The sequence below is a fragment of the Symphalangus syndactylus genome, chromosome 16 (genome assembly GCF_028878055.3).
Source record: "Symphalangus syndactylus isolate Jambi chromosome 16, NHGRI_mSymSyn1-v2.1_pri, whole genome shotgun sequence".
NCBI classification, from domain to species: domain Eukaryota; kingdom Metazoa; phylum Chordata; class Mammalia; order Primates; family Hylobatidae; genus Symphalangus; species Symphalangus syndactylus.
The window spans coordinates 45764232-45783812 of record NC_072438.2 but is presented as its reverse complement, the minus strand read 5'-3'; the positions used below and the strand labels follow the sequence as shown (position 1 = coordinate 45783812).

The following is a 19581-nucleotide window of genomic DNA, read 5'->3' as shown; positions in this document are numbered from 1 at the left end:
TGTTACAAATAATTATTTTGGTTCTCTGTCCAGTCCTCAAAAGCCCAGGTAATCTACAACTTATATTACAGGTTAAAGGAATTTGATAGCTGTCTAATAATAATACAGCTGTCTAAAAAGTTATTTGAAATTTCTAAATTATAATTTGAAGAGTGGGAGTTCTGAGTTCTATGTTCTGTTTTCTTTCCTTTTTTTTTTTTTGAGATGGAATTTCGCTCTTGTTGCCCAGGCTGGAGTGCAATGGCATGATCTCGGCTCACCACAACCTCCGCCTCCTGAGTTCAAACAATTCTCCTGCCTCAGCCTCCTAAGTAGCTGAGATTACAGGCATGCACCACCATGCCCAGCTACTTTTGTATTTTTAGTAGAGATAGGGTTTCTCCATGTTGGTCAGGCTGGTCTCGAACTCCCAACCTCAGGAGATCTGCCCGCCTCAGCCTCCCAAAGTGCTAGGATTACAGGTGTGAGCCACCGCACCCAGGCTTATGTTCCGTTTTCATATGATTTACTGATAAAAACTGTGAAAAAGTGAAAAGGTTAGGACTAGGAATGAAGTCCTGAGCCCAATTCTTTCCTCCTCACCCTCACCCCCAGTTCTCCTCTCCAGGATCACTTAAATAAAGTAATTAAAGTCGGTTGGTTATGCAATTAACTATAAAACCACTGACTGTGCCATAACTTAGTTCTCATTTCTCATCAGATCTTCTTTTAAGGATATTATGGTTGTGACATATGCTTTGTTGAATCAAGCTCCACTATATCTTAAGAGAATCTTGTTAATATAACTAATAACCTTATCAAAAAAAAGTCACCATATTTCTTACTTTTAAAGTAAAGGGAACTGAAGCTAAGGAGATTAAGTGCCTTGCCAAGAGTCAGAGTTCATTCATGGCAGAGATAGGGCTATCACAGAAACTGCTATGTGTTCACCAAAATATCCGTTTTTCCACCTGAGAATATAGCTAGACTACATTTCCCAGCCTCTCTTGCAAATAGGTGTGTTCTTATGGAAATGAACTATTACATCACACATCACACAGTTCACCTTAAAGTGGCTAAGAACAGGTATGGCTTTTCCATATTTTCTTTCTCTATCCACAGGTTGAAGGGAGAGGACTGAAGACTTAGAAAAAGGAAGAAGTAAAATACATAAAAGATTACTCAAGCAAGAACACTCACATTGAACTAAGATTTATCTGTTTTAGAAGTTAACAATGCCTTAACTGATAAATATTCCTTCCTAAATCCTCCTAGCCCGATGTATTTTCAGTACCATACAAACATGGGCATCAGATAAATGCCCTTGGAGGATAATTGTCAATAATGACAACAGAAGTCAAATGTATATTATCTAGAAAGGATGTGTTGTACACTATGAATATTACTGGTAATATTACTGGTAATAATACTGGTAATGACTTGGAAAATCCAAGTCAAGTAATACTCAACTTCACATTTAAGATCATTATTATAAAAATGGGTTGAATAGTATGTAATTATATATTGTTTATACAAATAAATGAGAATTAGAAACCATTTTAAAATTTAGGAGACAGGATAACATAAGCAAAAAAATAATGGTGGTTTTGATGAATAATAATTTGAAGATTTTGCAGGGGCTCACGCCTGTAATCTCAGCACTTTGGGAGGCCGAGGCGGGTAGATCATGAGGTCAGGAGATTGAGTCCATCCTGGCTAATACGGTGAAACCCCGTCTCTACTAAAAATAAAAAATAAAAAAAAATTAGCCGGGAGTGCTGGCACACGCCTGTAGTCCCAGCTACTTGGGAGGCTGAGGCAGGAGAATCGTTTGAACCAAAGAGGTGGAGGTTACGGTGAGCCGAGATACACCACTGTACTCCAGCCTGGGCGACAGAGCGAGACTCCATCTCAAAAATAAATAAATAAATAAAAATAATAAAAATAATAATAACTTGAAGATTTAACATATTTTTGATAAAGTTTTATACTGTTAAAATATTGACAAATGATTATAAGAACATTAGTGACCTAAGGAGGGGAAAAATTATAATATCTAATTTTTATAAGCCATAAATTCAAGAACAAGTAAATAAATCAAGTACGTCTTTCTTAAGGCTCCTATATTTTGTATCACATTTCTTTTACTTCATATCAAACTACAAGTGATGATTAAACAAATAAATTAGTTGAATGTTTGAGTGATGAACTGCCATCATCTAACACAGATGCTAATCAATGTTAAGTTCTGAAAGAACAACAGAACTTTGTAATACTATCATCACTGTTATTATAGGCTACTTCTGATATTGGCATATGCCCAGTTAATAATTTTCTTGTCAAGAACTTTCAGGGTATTTTGGTTCAGATGCTGAAACAAGTCAGGACAACCCAGGGAGCGTTTCAGTCTCAGTGTTCAAGGCCTCATACCCTGAGACTGATTCAATAGGTATGAGGCAAGATTTGAACACCATATTTTAAAAATAATTTTATTTTTAATATTATTGACAAATAATTATATATATTTATAGGGTATAATGTGATGTTTTGATACATGTATATGTAGTGAACTGCTCAAATCAGGCTAATTAACAAATTCATTAATATTTATCAATTCTTGGTGGTGAAAAACATTTAGAGCCCTCTCTTTCAGCTATTTAAAGCCCTCTCTTTTAACTATTAACCATAGTCACCTTCCTGTGCAATAGCACAGGAGAACTGGTTCCTCCTAATTGTAACTTTGTGCACCTGACCCAAGTCTCTCTCTGGCACTCCCCATCCTCAGCCTCTGGTAAGCACCTCTGGCAAGACTTCCTTACTCTTTTTGTTCCTATTATATCTTTTGTTTAGCATATAATAGGAAAAGAGAATTAAGGAGGTATTGGTGAGCGATGAAGCACATTTTAGGAAGTTTCTAGAGCTGTGCTGTCCAATACAGTAGCCACTAGCCCCATGAGGCTATTTTAATTTAAATAAAAATTTTAAATTCAGTTCTTTAGTTGCACTAGTCGTATTTTGAGTGTTCAGTAGTCTCTTGGGGCTAGTGGCTACCAAATTGGACAGTACAGATATGGAACATTTCCATCAATGCTGAAAGTTCCATTGTGCAGTGCTGGTCTAGAGTCCTATAGACCTGGGTTCAACTCTCTGTCACTCACTATGTATAATTCTGGACAAGTTATTTAACTTCTCTAAGGCTTACTTTCTTTAACAGCAAAACAGAAATAATACATAGTGCTGTCTTTTAGGGGATCCCTCAAGAGAGGATTATTAAATGATATAATGCACGCACAGCCCTAGTGCAGATTAGTATACAATCGAGGAAAGCTACTGTTAGTAGAACCCTGCTTTTCAGTGGCCAATGGGAAGGCCTGTAATCACAGTCTTTTGTCTTTATATAATGTTGTTTGGATGGTTGTCTTTTTAAAAAAATAATCCCTGGCATTATCATTTTTGTAACTAAATTTCATACTTCTTATTTAAAATGGCTTTTAGTAAACCCAGTAAACAACCTAACCCACAACACAAATATCTGGGAACAGGCCATTCCTGAAGCATTTAAAATATATTTCTCTCTGATTTCTACTTGATCTTTTACATAACAACAGAGGAAATACATCTAACATCTCTGCTTAGTTTTACTTATATGATACCACTAAGATAGCAAATCATATTTCAAAAAATTACATAAGATCATTCAAATCTTTTATATTAGACTTTCACTGTAATGAATACATTGCTGAATATTTCTAGTCTACAGGGAAACATTTAATTTGTAGCTTATGTCTCTCTCTGCAGTAGGCAATGAATTTTAAAGTCAGAAAAATGCCTAAACATAGAAAAGAGGCAAGTATCAAATAGAAACAAGTCACCAACTATTCACAGAGCAACTATTAATGTGCAGCACTGCACCAGTTAGAAACTGGGGAAATGCTAAGAAACATATTATTCCCTAGTGAAGGGATTTGGAATTTGAAGAGTCAAGCTCCATATCTGGAAAAAGTGAAATAGCAACTCTAACCCTTGTAATTCCCCAGATTTTAAATGTGCTTACATGTACATGTGCTCACACAATACACACCATGGCCAATACACCTTTTTATTGTAAACTATTTAGATCCTTTTACTTTTATTGCTAGAATTTACACTAGAATTTCTTAATGGAGTAATTTTTCAAAGTAAGTTTTACAAATTAATTTATAAAAGTTATACTGTCTATGATTATCAGCAGGAAAAAAAGCTCTTTTGAAACTTTAAATAGTCTATTTGGCTCCCTCTCTAGGTAAGTGATTTACTCCTAGTTTGTGGCATTCAGAACTCATGTTTTTGCAGAAGTGTGCTTACTATATTATGAATCTTTTGTCATCTTTTACAAATATTCAAAACTACAAGTTGCTAGGTATAGGCTAGCAGTCTCTAAATTTGATACATATCCTTTCAGTATACTTTTAAGCATGTGCCCAAATTTACTAATTTATAAAAGATATAGACACCATTGTACAATTTCTATATAATATACATACAAAAATAGAAATTTAAAAGATAAAATATAAATAGAAGCTTTTATATGTATTTTTAACCATTACTGCAATTGATCATCTTGTGCATCTTTAATTGGAGTATAATTGCTACTGGAATACAGAAAAGGGGAAGATCAGTATGGGCTAGTGTTTAGAAAGTCAACAAGTAGTAGGTGAGAATTGAAATATGTCTTGACGTTTATATGGGTGAGGAAGAAGAGGAGACAAGGCAATTGTGTAAAGAGAAATAATAAGAGCTAAGGAAAATGGATGTCTTCACCATTTCCCTCCTCAAGAGAAATATATTTTGATTTGGAAATTTATAGGGTGTTTTTCCCCTGGGATAGTGTCAGAATATCTGTGGTGAAGAGAGTTAAATGCTGTTTATAAGAATCCAATTTTCTTAAATAATAACCAGTATGAAGGGGAAGGGCAATGGACATTTTTATACAGTGCTGGTGAGAATTAAAATAGAAATGTTCCTGAAATGACTTTGAAAATACAGATCAAAACCCCTCAAATGTGAACATCCTTGGGATTTTGTCCAAAGGAAAGAATCATCAATAGATACAGAGATCTAGCTACAGGGTTTATCACAGGTTGTTTCTAACAGAGAAATACTGGAAACAATCTACATTCAAAAAAATAGAATACTGGTTAAATAAATAAAAGGACAATCCATACATGGATGAATGATGGAGCCATTTGAAAATATATAGAATATTTAATGGCCTGGAGAGCTGTTTAGTGGACATTGTTTTTGCCTATCCAGCATTCCTTCTTACGGTAATAAAACCCATCTCTACTTTTTGGGAAACCACACATTCCCTGCCTCAGTCTACAGGGAATGGTCAGAGGTGTAGAAGCCAATGAGGCCTGGCCAATAAGAGTACTGTAGCTCCTGGCAATAACAGTTGGTTCAGGTGGGCACAGGACCCAAACAAGACCAATCAGAGTCAATTTCATGATGTTTGATCACACTCTTGGAAAAGTGTCACTTTCTTTCCATTGAGCTTGCTAAGCTGACAAAAAGTAAACTTGGAGCTGTTAATGGCCTTTCCGTTACCGCACTGAGAGACTACCTGAGATAATGCCATCACAAAGGAAAACAAAATTTAGAAATGGAGAAAAACAGATTATTGGTATTATTTGATCATTTGGATCCAGCCATGTCTAAAGCTAGACTCTATCCTTGATGTGAACCAAAAATTTCTAGTTTTTGTTTAAGTCAGTTTGATTTGGGCTTCTGTCATTTTCAACCACGAGTCCTAATTTAAAAACTTACATTAGGGCAAAAAAAGCAGGCTACAAAACAATATGTACAATAAGATTGAGATTTTTATTTTAAAAACACATTATACATGTATAGAAAATATACCAGAAGGACACTTCCCCAAATTAACAGTTGGTATTTTGAGGTGGCTGGGTAGTTGATGATTTTTACTTTTTTCATTTTTACTTATCTCTATTTTCTGATGGCTCTATGGTTTTATATATATATATATGGTACAAAAGTATAAAAATAATATAAATATGTATATATGTGTATATATATATATAATGTAATAGGGAAAAATTCACTTAAAAATTAGATCCAAAGAACTCTGAAGAGTTCTATTCAGCCATCTTCACTTCCTGCACTCTGTTGATTATAACCCCAGATCCATTCTTTATATCTACCACAGTAAATGACTTTTAGCTAGAGACATGGCTACCCAGGATGAGACTGTATTTCTGAGCCTCCTTTGTAAGTAGTTGTGGCCATGTGACCAATGAATATATGCAGAACTGATATGTGCAACTGTGTCACTTGCTTAATGTTTTCCCTTCCTCTCTTTGGTCCTTCCTACCGGTTGGCATGCTGAGGGACAGCTGAGTAAGCTTCAATCATGCAGAAAAGATAATATCCTACAGGAAGGAGAAACAATATAACAGGAACCTGGGTCTCTGAATGAACTTGTGAAGCAGAGCTACCTATCCGCCCTGGGCCACCTGCCCACCTGTGAGGTGATAGAGAAATAAACTTCCATCTAATTTAAGCCACTGTGTTTCTGAATCTCTTTGTTATATCATTTTAGCCTATGCCTTACTAATATACTTCCTAAAGTTAAATGAGCAAGTTATGTAGTTAGGTAGTTATCTATGAGGTATGTGTGTGTACATACCACTGTTTTCATGCCTAATATATCTGATTCTGAACACTTAAAACCTCACTCTCTAGTTCCAAGTGAAACACAGGTAAAATAAAATGTGAGCAATAAATGGCATAAAGACAGGTTTTCTGCTTAAACAATTTGGAGTTTAAAAGGTCAACTGTGTAACTGTAGGACCTATCCTTTTCGTATGCCAATTCTTCAGCTTTCCCAGCAGTTCTGGGAACTATTATGATTCAATAAATTCCTATTTCTGTTTAAATCATCCAGTCAACTTCAGTTGCTTAAAACTAAGAACTTTGATGGATGCAGCATACAGATAGCCTTCAGAGGGTTCTTGAACTCCTTGAATCCTATATGAGATATTTCACACACACACACACACACACACACACACACACACACACACACACACCACACACAGTGTTTTCTGGGGAGAGGTTACATAGCTTATGTTACATTCTCAATGGAGTCCATGATAAGATGTGGGCATATATGTGAAAGGAGAGACAATGCAATATTATCCTTTCCAGATACAAATTCATTATAAACTTCTTCTGCTATCCCTAGAAACACATTTTTTTCATTAGAGGATTTTAATTTAAAACTGAACCAGAATTAATAGACCAGATCAAATAATAAGATACAGAGACAACATAAAGAAGGTCAAGAAAAAGGAGAATGCCCATGAGGAGTGGTGATATTATGCAGATAACCTCTTGTTGGGAGGGGAGGAGGACCTATGCCTTCAGGATGAGTTGAAGAGTAGCAAATCAACTGACCAAAAAATAAAGAGTTTGGGATATCAGCAGTGGAAAGACAGAGAGGCAAGCAACCAGTAAGATGGGGTAGAAGACTGTGGATAAAGAGTTATGGGGCCGCCGGGCGCGGTGGCTCACGCTTGTAATCCCAGCACTTTGGGAGGCCGAGGCGGGCGGATCACGAGGTCAGGAGATCGAGACCACGGTGAAACCCCGTCTCTACTAAAAATACAAAAAATTAGCCGGGCGTGGTGGCGGGCGCCTGTAGTCCCAGCTACTCGGAGAGGCTGAGGCAGGAGAATGGCGTGAACCCGGGAGGCGGAGCTTGCAGTGAGCCGAGATTGTGCCACTGCACTCCAGCCTGGGCGACAGAGCGAGACTCCGTCTCAAAAAAAAAAAAAAAAAAAAAGAGTTATGGGGCCAGGTGTGGTGGCTCATGCTTGTAATCCTAGCACTTTGGGAGGCCGAGGTGGACAGATCACTTGAGCTCAGGAGTTTGAGACCAGCCTGGCCAACGCGGTGAAACCCCATCTTTACTAAAAATACAAAAAAAATTAGCTAGACATGGTGGTACGTGCTTGTAATCCCAGCTACTCTGGGGGCTGAGGCAGGAGAATCGCTTGAACCCAGAAGGCAGAGACTGCAGTGAGCCAAGATCCCGCCACTGCATTCCAGTCTAGTCTGGATGGCAGAGTGAGACTCTGTCTCACCAAAAACAAAAACAAAAACAAAAACAAAAAAAACAGTTACGGGTGAGTCAAGAGATTATACTTGTAACCTAGCCAAGCTTCGCATTCTCAAGAACTAAGAGAAGAGAATTAACTGAAGAAAGAAGGTGAAACTAGTTAGAATGAATAATTAGCTATATGTTATAGCTGAACTCTGTGATTAAATGAATAGCCACAAGTATATAGGCAATATATCATAGTACAGTGTTTGTTAAGAGCACGAAATCTACAACTTAATTGAATTTAAAAATGCAACTATTTCCCAGTGATCAAGGTCAATACCAACAGTGATAAGTCAGATTAATGGTGTGTATCTTTGATATGATGTGAAAAAAATGGCACTTTATCTCTGTGGTATTCCTCCCCAAAGCCCATAACCTCAGTCTAATTATGGGAAAACAAATCTCAATTGAGTAAGGCATTCTACAAAACACCTGATTAGTACTCCCAAAACTGCCAAGGTCATCAAAAGCAAGTAAAATCTAGGAAACTGTCACAGCCAAGAGGCGGCTAAGGAGACATAATGATTTAATGTAATGCGATATCTTGGATAGGATCCTTGAACAGAAAAAGGGCATTAGGTAAGAAACTAAAGAAATGTGAATAAAGTATGGACTTTAGTTAACAATAATGTATCACCACTGGTTCATTACTATAACCCATGCACCATATTAATGTAAGATATAAATAACAGGGGAACCTGGGTATGGGGTATATAGGAACTTCGTGTATCATTTTTATAATTTTCCTGTAAATGTAAAATGGTTCTAAAAAAATAAAGTTTCTTTTTTAAAAATGCAGCTATTTTACTAACCTTAAGCAAGTTAGCCTTTCTGTGCCTCACTTGACTCATCTATAAAATTAGAATTAGGTTGATAATAGCAGCAACCTAACTCAAGAATTTGTTGTGAAGACTAAATGAGTTAATATAGTAAAGTGCTTAGAACAGTGCCTCACAGTTAGGAAGCACTGCTTAGTATCAGCAATGATTATTTTTTAACACAGATGCTCCTTAACTTATGATGGTGTTATGTCTGGATAAACCCATCAAAAATAGAAAATGCGCTTTCAACTTAGGATATTTTTTCAACATATTGTGAGTTTATTGGGACGTACCCCATTGTAAGTTGGGGAATGTACTGAATGCATGTTGCTTTTCCATCATCTCGTAAAGTTGAAAAGTTTTATGTCAGGAGGCGTCTGTACTTGTAAAGTGCAGTAAAATTGTATGCAAAAGGAGTAAAAAACAGCCTGATATTAAACTCTAACTTTATAAATGAAATTTGAAATAAAATTCCTCCAATTGAAAATATGTCAAAAATTACATAATTTCAAGGTCAGTAAATCAAGGGAAGTATAAATCATGTTTATACTATGGTTACATGGTGGGCCACCATATAGATTTGCTAGCCCTGGTATGAATTCCTCCTCAATTAAGGACTTAGGATCCTATTGCACACATAAAAGGTGACAGCTCTGTTACTTAAGGTCTAAAATTCCTTGTGTTATAAGAAGACTAAGTCTGTATTTTAATACCAAAGTAATTACTTAGATGACTGTCATGGAGAAAAGGTAGCTAGGCTACAGAGGCAAGGTCAAAGTTAAAAGGTGAGAAACTTTTAAATCACTTAGGTGGATGGCAGTAGAAATTACCAGAAGTCTAAGACTCAGACAGACACTTTTCCTTGTTAGAATACAATTGATAAAACACGACCAACATATGCTGTCCCTTAATTCCTGCTTTAAATTGTCCAGATCCACCGTGGCTAATGAGATTCTGAGTATGTAAGACCACTTAGCTGTCTTCCCCTTTTTCTAAACTCAAAATTTCAGTTTAAGTTCTGAAATCCATGTAAATATTATGACGGTTAAAACAAGTAATTAGTATATCATATGCATTTCTTCATTATGTCTTTAACATTTTAAGATATCAATCTGTAGTATGCTCAGAATGTTTACTATATATTTACTATATATTATTTGCAAAATATTATGTAAGAAAAAGAATTGTTCCAAAGTTATATTTAAAAAATTGATGAGGCCAGATGTGGTGGCTCACACCTGTAATCCCAGCACTTTGGGAGGCCGAGATGGGCAGATCACTTGAAGTCAGGAGTTCAAGACCAGCCTGGCCAACATGGTGAAACAGCGTCTCTACTGAAAATACAAAAATTATCCGGGTGTGGTGGCACATGTCTGTAGTCCCAGATACTTGGGAGGCTGAGGCAGGAGAATGGCTTGAACCTGGGAGGCAGAGGTTGCAGTAAGCCGAGATCGCGCCACTGCACTCCAGTCTGGGTAACAGAGCGAGACTCCGTCTCAAAAAAAAAAAAAAAAAATTGATGAATGTCAGTGTGACATTAACAGTGACAGGCTTTGATTTGTTTACAGTAGATGAACAACTACTTAGAGAAGTCTGACTGCTCACTTAATCAAAAAGCTGAGGGCAAATAAATATATCTTCATGACAAAGGTCAAAGACTCAGCCAGGGTGTTGAAGGAAGATGTAAAAATTAGATCTATTTAATCTAGAAAAAAATAGAGAAAAAGAATATACACACAAAGGACTTTTCTAAAATCTTGAATGTTTGTTTTTTTCCTTATTTGCAATAAGAAGATTGAAATTTCAAACCATCCAAACTGCTAAATTGCTTTGACATATTTCCCCTCATATCTAAAAATCAAAAACATTTTCTCACAGTACATTTTATTTTTGAAATTTTATTTTTGGAATAGTTTGGTCACTGAAGATGTAAACTGTCCACACCCATCTTACTTTGATGAGTCTTCTTGAGTAGCATTTTTAAACAACTTCATTTATTTTAGATTTTTAAAAATGCCATTTTATTTTTATATCTCCTATAAATTAAAAACGTCAATTTAAAATTCTTGAAGAATGCACATAGCAATCTCTCAGTCAAAAAAGGATAATCCTTTTATTTCATAATGAATAGCCCACCAAGATATTTCTGTATGCATACTAAAGAATAGCTTAATTTTATTTCAGTAATCATTAGCCATGCAAACTACCTTTGTTGTAAGGAATTATAGCAACCAATGTGTGTATAATTTTTCCAAGATTACACATGTATAAAAATTTTATATTCACATTATAATTTCTCCAGTAGTAGATACATGTTAAGAGTTTTATATGTGAATTTACTTATGTTGGTAAATGAATGTTTTATTTTCTCTAATTTTGTTAAAATATTCTTGATATATTGATTTTCAAATGAAACATTTACTCTTTGGTTCTCTACAAAAATGATGAATCTTTTAGCATATAAATTGTTCTCTTTATGGCAACAAGTCTCCAAAGAAAATACAAACAATGAAACCACATTAGCTCAATTGATCTCCAAATTAAATTATTAGTGGCTTCTATTCCCTTAAGATAATGCCAAGTCATGAACTAATTTTTAAAAATTTAAATTAAATACACTATTTACCTACATACAGATATTCCCCTCTCTCCATTACACAAATGATGACAGATGACTAGAGTATATATTTTTTTATCCTTCCAATTCCACATTCTTAAGGTTAGAAGAGGAAAAGGTGGTAAATATCCTCAAGTAAGAGATACTTAAATATATAAATTCATTTTGTCTCATTCCATATGACACCTACATCATTAATAACCAACTTACAAATTACAAGTGTTATCAAAAGCTGCACAGAAATTTTAAGAGAAAAATATAATAATCAAATTAGACAAATGATAAGCTATTTGTGCCTTTAAATATTTAGAAATATTTTTGAGTGAAGATTAATCAGAAAGATGACTTTCATGCTCTAACTTGTTACATAATCTTATTGTAGTTTAAACTGATTAATAAGAAAATCCATTTCAAAGATAAAGCCAGATTCCAAGATAAAGGTAGATAAAGTCACTATGAAATTACCAATTTTTTCTTTATTTCCTTTCTTCTAACTGATTTCCCCTTCTTCCTGTCCCCTTTTCACCAGGTAATCACATCTAGTCCCTCTACATTCCCTTAAACTCTCCTGAAGGAATGTCCTTCATTTCCCTAAGTAGCACACATTTCAGTGAAAGTGAAGGTAACAGGAATTAGTAGCTGTCATCTTAGAGACATGTTACTTAGTATTCTCTATATTAGTCTGGAGAGCTGTAACACAGACAGGACAAAGAGAAATAACCATAAGAAAAATATTATTGACAACTACAATTGTGTCAAAAAATTGGTAACTATAATGTGCATCTCTTTGTAAAACCTTTCCTTTTCATTAAATTAAAAAATGACTCTATCATCTGTTATAAACTAAAATGTCCATAAAATTTCATACTATAGAAATATCTTCTATAGTTTTGATATGAATATAGAAGGTTAATGAATGAAGCAAACCACAGGCAATGATACATGAAATCGCTACTATATATTATTTTCAAAGCTGAGCCAGATCTATATATAGAACACAAGATATTTCAAAATGAATGCTATTTGTTGTCTTTGTAATTTTACAGAATATTAGAACATTAAAAAAACCCTAGCAGAAGTATCACATGTTCATACCAAGATATTATATATGTGTATGCAGATGTACATATATAATCAGATTTTAAATAATAAATACTAAATTATTTAAAAACATTATAGAGCTATACCCCCACACCCCTTTTCTAACAGTAAGAAAATAATCAACCTGCATGAACTGGAATCAGATTCATTTTCTTCTTCACTAGTGCCATCATCCACTTCTGGTCTATCCAGCCAATGTGCACCGCCACAATCTTCTGCTGTAAACTCAAATGCAGGGACTTCAGAGGTGGATGCCATTGGCCAAGAAGGTGAATTCTGAAAATCCAGTTGGCTGGACCTTCGGTAACCAATTGAAGCCAAAGGCAATTGTAGGCTACATGGATCTAAAAACTTTCTCCCACCGTTTGCTCCAGTCTGTCCTCGGTTCCAAAATTCTCCCTGCTGGCTGTCAACTGTAGAATTAGGAGATGATGCTTGATGACCAAACCACCTCCATCTGATTTTCAAAATCTGTTTCACATCAAACTCTTTACGAGAACCAGACATCCTCAGAGAAACCAAGGGATCGTCTAGGCAACGGGCAAAAAGCACTGCACACAGATTTGTGCATCCAACCAAGACAAGAGAAGTATATGCCCTGCTGTACACAACAAAAAGATGTAAAGGAAAATAAATCACATTCATATATATATCTACAATTACTTTTATGCCAATATATCAGATTTTAAAGAACAAAGGATAATGAATAAAGATGAAACACGGTGGAACATTCCGTTCAATCAGAGCAAACTCTCATCCACCTATCCTGAAGCAGCTAGACCACTTTCCCGGCTCTCCTTTCCCATACTGACCATTAGGTCTCACAAACACTGACAGCATTCATTAAAGTCCTTTCAAATGCAGAACACCACCCCCTTTTTCTTAAACCACAAACGACAGAGACAGAAAACACTATCCCTGTTGCAGTATCTCAGTCTCTGCTGCTTAGTATATTAACTCTTTTATTGCTGAAACAATAAATGTATTCTATAGCATTTCCCTTTGTACTTAAAGATAATCACTTTAAAACTAAAATGTTTCTATTTCTAAACTAAGTCCCCAGGTGAAATACCACAAAACAAGTTTTTTAAAAAGCATTTGTAAAATTAGATGAGTTACAGTGATTTTCCAGCTGTGCTCTTTGGATGGGGAATGAGGAGGAAAGGGGAGTACAAAGGTGGGGCTCCAGACTGTTGCCTTCACATCTATCTTCTCCCTTCAGAAAACAAATGGATCTAATTAATATAGTAAGATCCTGGGTAAGATTTCACTTGGATAAAGAATAATGAGGAGAATAAAAAGTTTGAAAACTACAAAGGATCAAAATGTAACAAATACTCTTTTTCAAATAAACTGAGGCCAGGATTTCTCTATAAGTAGAAATGGGCCACTGCCAGTTAGTATAATATCCAAATTTCTATGACATTACTTAGGAAAAGGAAAGAGCGGCTCAAAAAAGCTACCAGGGACTGGGATAGGACTACTGGGTGTACAAGTGCCCTAATGGTGCCCTCTGTTGTTAGCAAAACAAACAATGGTTTGAACATGGTTACAGTTAAGGCAAATTGATAAAGCAAATACAAACAAACTAAAAAATACTGAGTAGTTATTGTGAACAATGCAATCTACTAGGCATTGTCAGGGACACAGAGATATATACATCTTGGTTCCTAACCCCCAAAATAATTAAATCTAGCTATTGAACCAAATACAAAATATTTGATAAGGTAAAATAAGAAACATTAAAATGCTGCAATATTAAGGTGTGATCTATCAATGCAGAATTTGAGTTTTCAGGGTGCTCAGTATTTACTCCTTTATCAACTAATTCCATACAAAAGGCAATGCCTATCTAAGTTGACCAAAAAACAAAAACAAAAACTACTTTGGAGGCTTACAAAGATATTGTGAGGTGTCTGTCTTAACCTCACACAACTCTTTAAGACAATACAAATTATTCAGAGAAACAAGAATGAGAAGCATAAAAAGCCAAGTACGATTTCATGCTAAATAATATGGGAAAAACCATAAAAACTGTAAGAAAGAAAGGAGATATCAGGATGGCAATGGAGTGGTATGGGCCATTTTCATTAGGGAGAAGGCTGCTATGATAGATTTCTACAGAAAAAGATTCTAATAAAAACATGAAGTGGGCATATCTACAAGGAAGAAGTGGGAAATAATCAGTTTGATCAGCCAGCCATACCTAATTAATTTTAGGGTGTAGTAAGAGATAAAGTTAGATGAATACGATGAGATAAAATGCCTTGAGCATGCAGCAAAGGCGTTATTGAATGGACTGTTTTAGAAAATTAACTTGGCGGTACTGTGCAGGACGCATTAGAGAGTGAAATGACACTTTCCCTTCTCCTCTCACCTTTGTCAGACTCCCTCTGATCAACATCCTTCTAACTTCACTCTAGCTATCCAACTTTATTTCTAACCATTTTCCAACATAGACAAACCACTTCATCAGTCAAGGCAGTCTACATTATGGGTCCCTCTTTTATAACACTGTTTGCCTCCCAGAGAAACTTTGGTTTAAAAAACACACTTCATCCTTCAAGGTTTAGCTCAGGCACTATCTTCTTTGTAAACACTTCAGTTACTCTAAGTAGCTGGTTCTCAACAAGGGAAGCACCAACTTGCTCCTAAAAGCTTCTGGAAAATAGGTGGTGGTGGTGGTGGATTTTTAGTTGCTGGAATGACCAGAGAGTGCTATAGGCATTGAGTGGGCAAACATCTGGCAAGGAAAGATGATACCTTTATTTTGCCAATCCTCCTCCACTCATTCCCATGGTAATCATTGTTGACGCCAAGCTTGGTACATATAGCCTTTCACACCTCTCTCCATGTTTATAAATCATGGACAAACTTATGCACACATATATAAGAGATTTGCTGTTGTTATAAGAGAGATCATATTGTATTCATGTTTTAGCATCTTGCTCTTCTCACCTAATTTTATATATACATGGAAATATAATCTTTTTAAGAGTTACATATTTCATTACTGTAAAAAATCAATTCATTACTGTAAAAAATCAATTCATTACTGTAAAAAAATCAATTAAGTACAAAGATAAAAATCAATTTATCTCCTTGCTAATGGGCATTCAGGTTGATTTCAGGTTTTTGGGTTTTTGCCATTAAAATAATGTTGAAAGAAACATCCTTGTGAGGCTTTTATATCTACAGAATTTATTGCCAGGAGTGGACTTGCTGGGTTGAAGGTATGTGCATTTTATCTTATTTTAAGATAGACTCTAACTCTGTCACCCAGGCAGGAGTACAGTGGTGTGATCTTGGCTCACTACAGGCTCCATCTCCCGGGTTCATGGAATTCTTATGCCTCAGCCTCCTGAGTAGTTGGGACTACAGGCACGCACCACCATGTCCAGCTAATTTTTTTTTTTTTTTTTTTGAGACGGAGTCTCGCTCTGTCACCCAGGCTGGAGTGCAGTGGCGCAATCTCGGCTCACTGCAAGCTCCGCCTCCCGGGTTCACACCATTCTCCTGCCTCAGCCTCTCCGAGTAGCTGGGAATACAGGCGCCCGCCACCATGCCTAATTTTTTATGTTTTTACTAGAGACAGGGTTTCTGGGGTGCAGTGGCGTGATCTCGGCTCACTGCAACTGCCGTCTCCCGGGTTCAAGCAATTCTCCTGACTGAGCCTCCTGAGTAGCTGGGATTACATGCGTGCGCCACCAAGCCTGGCTGATTTTTGTTTTTTTTAGTAGAGACAGGGTTTCACCATATTGGCCAGGCTAGTCTCAAACTCCTGACCTCAAGTGATCCGCCCACCTCGGCCTCCCAAAATGCTGGGATTACAGGCGTGAGCCACCGTGCCTGGCCATATTGTCTTTTTAATTTTGGTCATTCTGACAGGTGTGTAATGGTATCCCATTTGGTTTTCCTTAACATTTTCTTCATTATTAATGTGGCTGAGTAACTCTTCATGTTTATTGGTCATCTGGATATCCTCCATGAAGTGGCTATTTAGGCCTCTTTTTTTTTTTTTTTCTATTAAGTTATCAATCTTTATCTTCTTGATCTGTAGTTCTTATATTTCTGATATTTTCTTTATAAAAATATGAAGTAAGCTTAAACATTAATGCCTTTATGGCATGAAATTCAGCATTTACTTAAATAACACTTTTTCTTCTGTTCCAACAACTTTCACCAACAATATAAAATTGTTTTGCCCCAAAATTTATCCAGCTCTGATGACAAGTATTTCCCAGGAAAATTATTTATAAAAGATCAATACGTATTAAAAATCATTACATTGTTAAATTATCAAAATGGTCTTCACTGACTACTCTCTGTAAATTAGACTGCTTATCATTCACAAGCCCGCTGACCCTCCTAATTTTTTTCATAGCAGTTACCACCACTTGGCATATTAGATGTTTATTTGCTTATTGTCTTTATCCTCACTACAAAGTAAGCTTAAGTGGGGCTTTGTTTTGGTTATCACTGTAATCCCAGCACTTAGAATAGTACCTAGGAGACAGTAGGTGCTCAAAAAATATTTCTCTAATGAATACATAAATTATTCAACAATTATAAGAGCTATAATAAAATCCAACAATTATAAGAGCAATAATAAAAGTATATACTTATACTATTTTTTAAATTATAAAATAAATTAAGAATCTAATTTTAAAATTACAGACACATTTACCTTGGTGACAAAATATATATATATTTTTTGAGACAGGGTATCACTCTGTCATACAGGCTAGAGTGCAGTGGCTCGATCTCAGCTCACTGCATCCACAACCTCCTGAGCTCAGGTGGTCCTTCCATCTCAGCCTCCCAGGTAACTGGGACTACAGGCACGCACCACCACATCTGGCTAATTTTTGTAGAGCCAGGGTTTTGCCATGTTGCCCAGGCTGGTCTCGAATTTCTGAGCTCAAGTGATCCACCCGCCATGGCTCCCTAAAGTCCCTGGATTACAGCCACGGTGCCTGGCTGACAAAATTGTACAGTATTTTTTCAACTTAGGAGAAAAATCACAATGTTATTCTAAGAATTTCTTGTTTCTATTCATTCTTAAGGCATAAAATTCTATCACTTGACATCCAATGGCTAAACAGATGTCTTTTCAAATGGACACACTTTCTTCAAACTAATTACAAAATTATATTCTATACCTCTAATTTTATAACCTTGCTTTATTTCAGGTTAAACTTGAGATACAAAAGCTCACATATTATTTAAAATAGATAATATGTCAATTATGAATACATTTTTCAAAATGTAATTAAAGGACCCATGTGCAACTTCTGTTTCAAAACTGCTCAAATCTTAGTCTGTGAATTTGAAAGATGACACTATTCAGTATTACAATAGAAACACTGAAATGTCATTAAGATAGACTGAAGGTGAGCTCACTTCAACAGCGTGGCTTTTAAAGCTATGTCTTCACTCAATTTAAATCATGGCTATTTGGTAACTAGTTTATATTAGTAATCATAATTACATCAATCTCTCTTCACATAGAGTTTTTTAGAAAATAGTATTTATGGCTCATCAATTTTAATAAATCTATTTCTAAAGTTTTAAGTGTGTGATATACACTGCATTAAAAAAAATCAAGAATTTTACCATACTAACCCAGCAGCTCTCACCTCTCTGTTTTTCCTCAGTTATAAAAAGAGTAAGTTGCATTGCATGATTTTGAAGCGCCCTCCAAAGTTTAATAATTCTGGGATACTTTTTAAACTTTGTCAAATTAGGTCTATCAGAATTTGATTTAAAATATTTGAATATTAGTATAATTCTACCAACATGTAAATTCCCTAACACTTAAAAATGTATGATGGTGGAAAATTTAAGTTATTTACCCTAAAAGATTTGAGATCTACTTTTACTAACCTTGACTTTAATTCTAGAAATATACCAGATATTCTGTACTGCTTCTCCATTCTCATAAAAAGCAAACATTAAAAATGTAAAAAAATCCTGTATTTCTGTAAATGCAACAAGTCTTTTGTTCTGTAAGCAGAACAGAATGCGAAGATGAGGAAATAGACCACAAAAATCAATCAGGACAGGGACCACTATATCCCTAACAACCTGTACAGTGCATGGTATTTAAATAATTCCTGAATTTAAACTTTAAAAAATGAATAAATTAATGGCACAGCTCTTGACTTGTAAGATTTTAAAATCCAGCAACAGAGGGTCTTGAATGAAACACTTACTGAATCAAGAAGAGGTAAGTATGTCCTTTATTTGGTGGAAGTTGAGGCTTTTGAGGTGAGGATTTACAGATAATACCTTAAGATTAATTTGGCAATGGTGAGAAATAGATTTATGAGGGAAGATACCTCATAAGGAAACAAGTCAGAAAACTACCATGTGAGAGGCACAGCTCAAATTTGACTGGAAGCAACAAGATCTGAAAGGGCGGTGGAAGTTGAAGGTATTACAGAGACCTTATAGGATGGCTGTGGCAAATGGAGAGGAAAAAGTCAAAGATGATAGCATTTTCAAATATGAGTGACTGGAAGAAGAACACTAAAATTAACATAAGTAATGAGGTAAGGTTATTGTTTCAGGAGGATTGACTGCAGCTTTAGACGTGTTTGGTTTTAATTATGTATCAAGCAATCAAACAGCTAGGATAGGAGTCTAGAGCCAAAAATTAATCTATTTAAGAAACTGGAAATTTAAAGTGTGAACAAGTGAGCCCTGGGTTAACACTGGTTATCTTTGGTTATCTTTGTATTCTATTCACTCGATACCACAAACACATGGCACCAAAATTTCTTCTGTGATAAAAAAAACTTACAGTTCGAAATTCAAAACTAAGATTTCTAGCACAATGTTAAATCTTTCACTTTGTTAAAAACAACTGGGAATTACTTCTAATTTAATCAGTAAAT

The 19581-nt window shown here is 35.5% G+C and overlaps 2 protein-coding genes across 13 annotated transcripts in view; one reads left to right on the top strand and one right to left on the bottom strand.

The window, feature by feature from the left end:
- TMEM156 (transmembrane protein 156) overlaps window positions 1-19581 on the top strand; it is a 203102-nt gene that overhangs the window by 97030 nt on the left and 86491 nt on the right. The gene's annotated exons all lie outside the window — the stretch shown is intronic.
- KLHL5 (kelch like family member 5) overlaps window positions 1-19581 on the bottom strand; it is an 85049-nt gene that overhangs the window by 53731 nt on the left and 11737 nt on the right. For 3 of the 11 annotated variants that reach the window (XR_010116335.1, XM_055246199.2, XM_063619814.1), the window contains exon 1: window positions 12807-13275. The exons of 3 other annotated variants lie outside the window; for them this stretch is intronic. Coding sequence is in view for 7 of the 8 variants with exons in the window: in XM_055246199.2 (XP_055102174.1) it covers window positions 12807-13189 (383 nt within the window). In the remaining variant the exon portion in view is untranslated. Of the gene's footprint in view, window positions 1-12806; window positions 13284-19581 lie in introns of those variants that run through there. 5 more of the 11 variants (XM_063619816.1, XM_063619817.1, XM_063619815.1 and 2 more) reach the window with 3 other exon arrangements.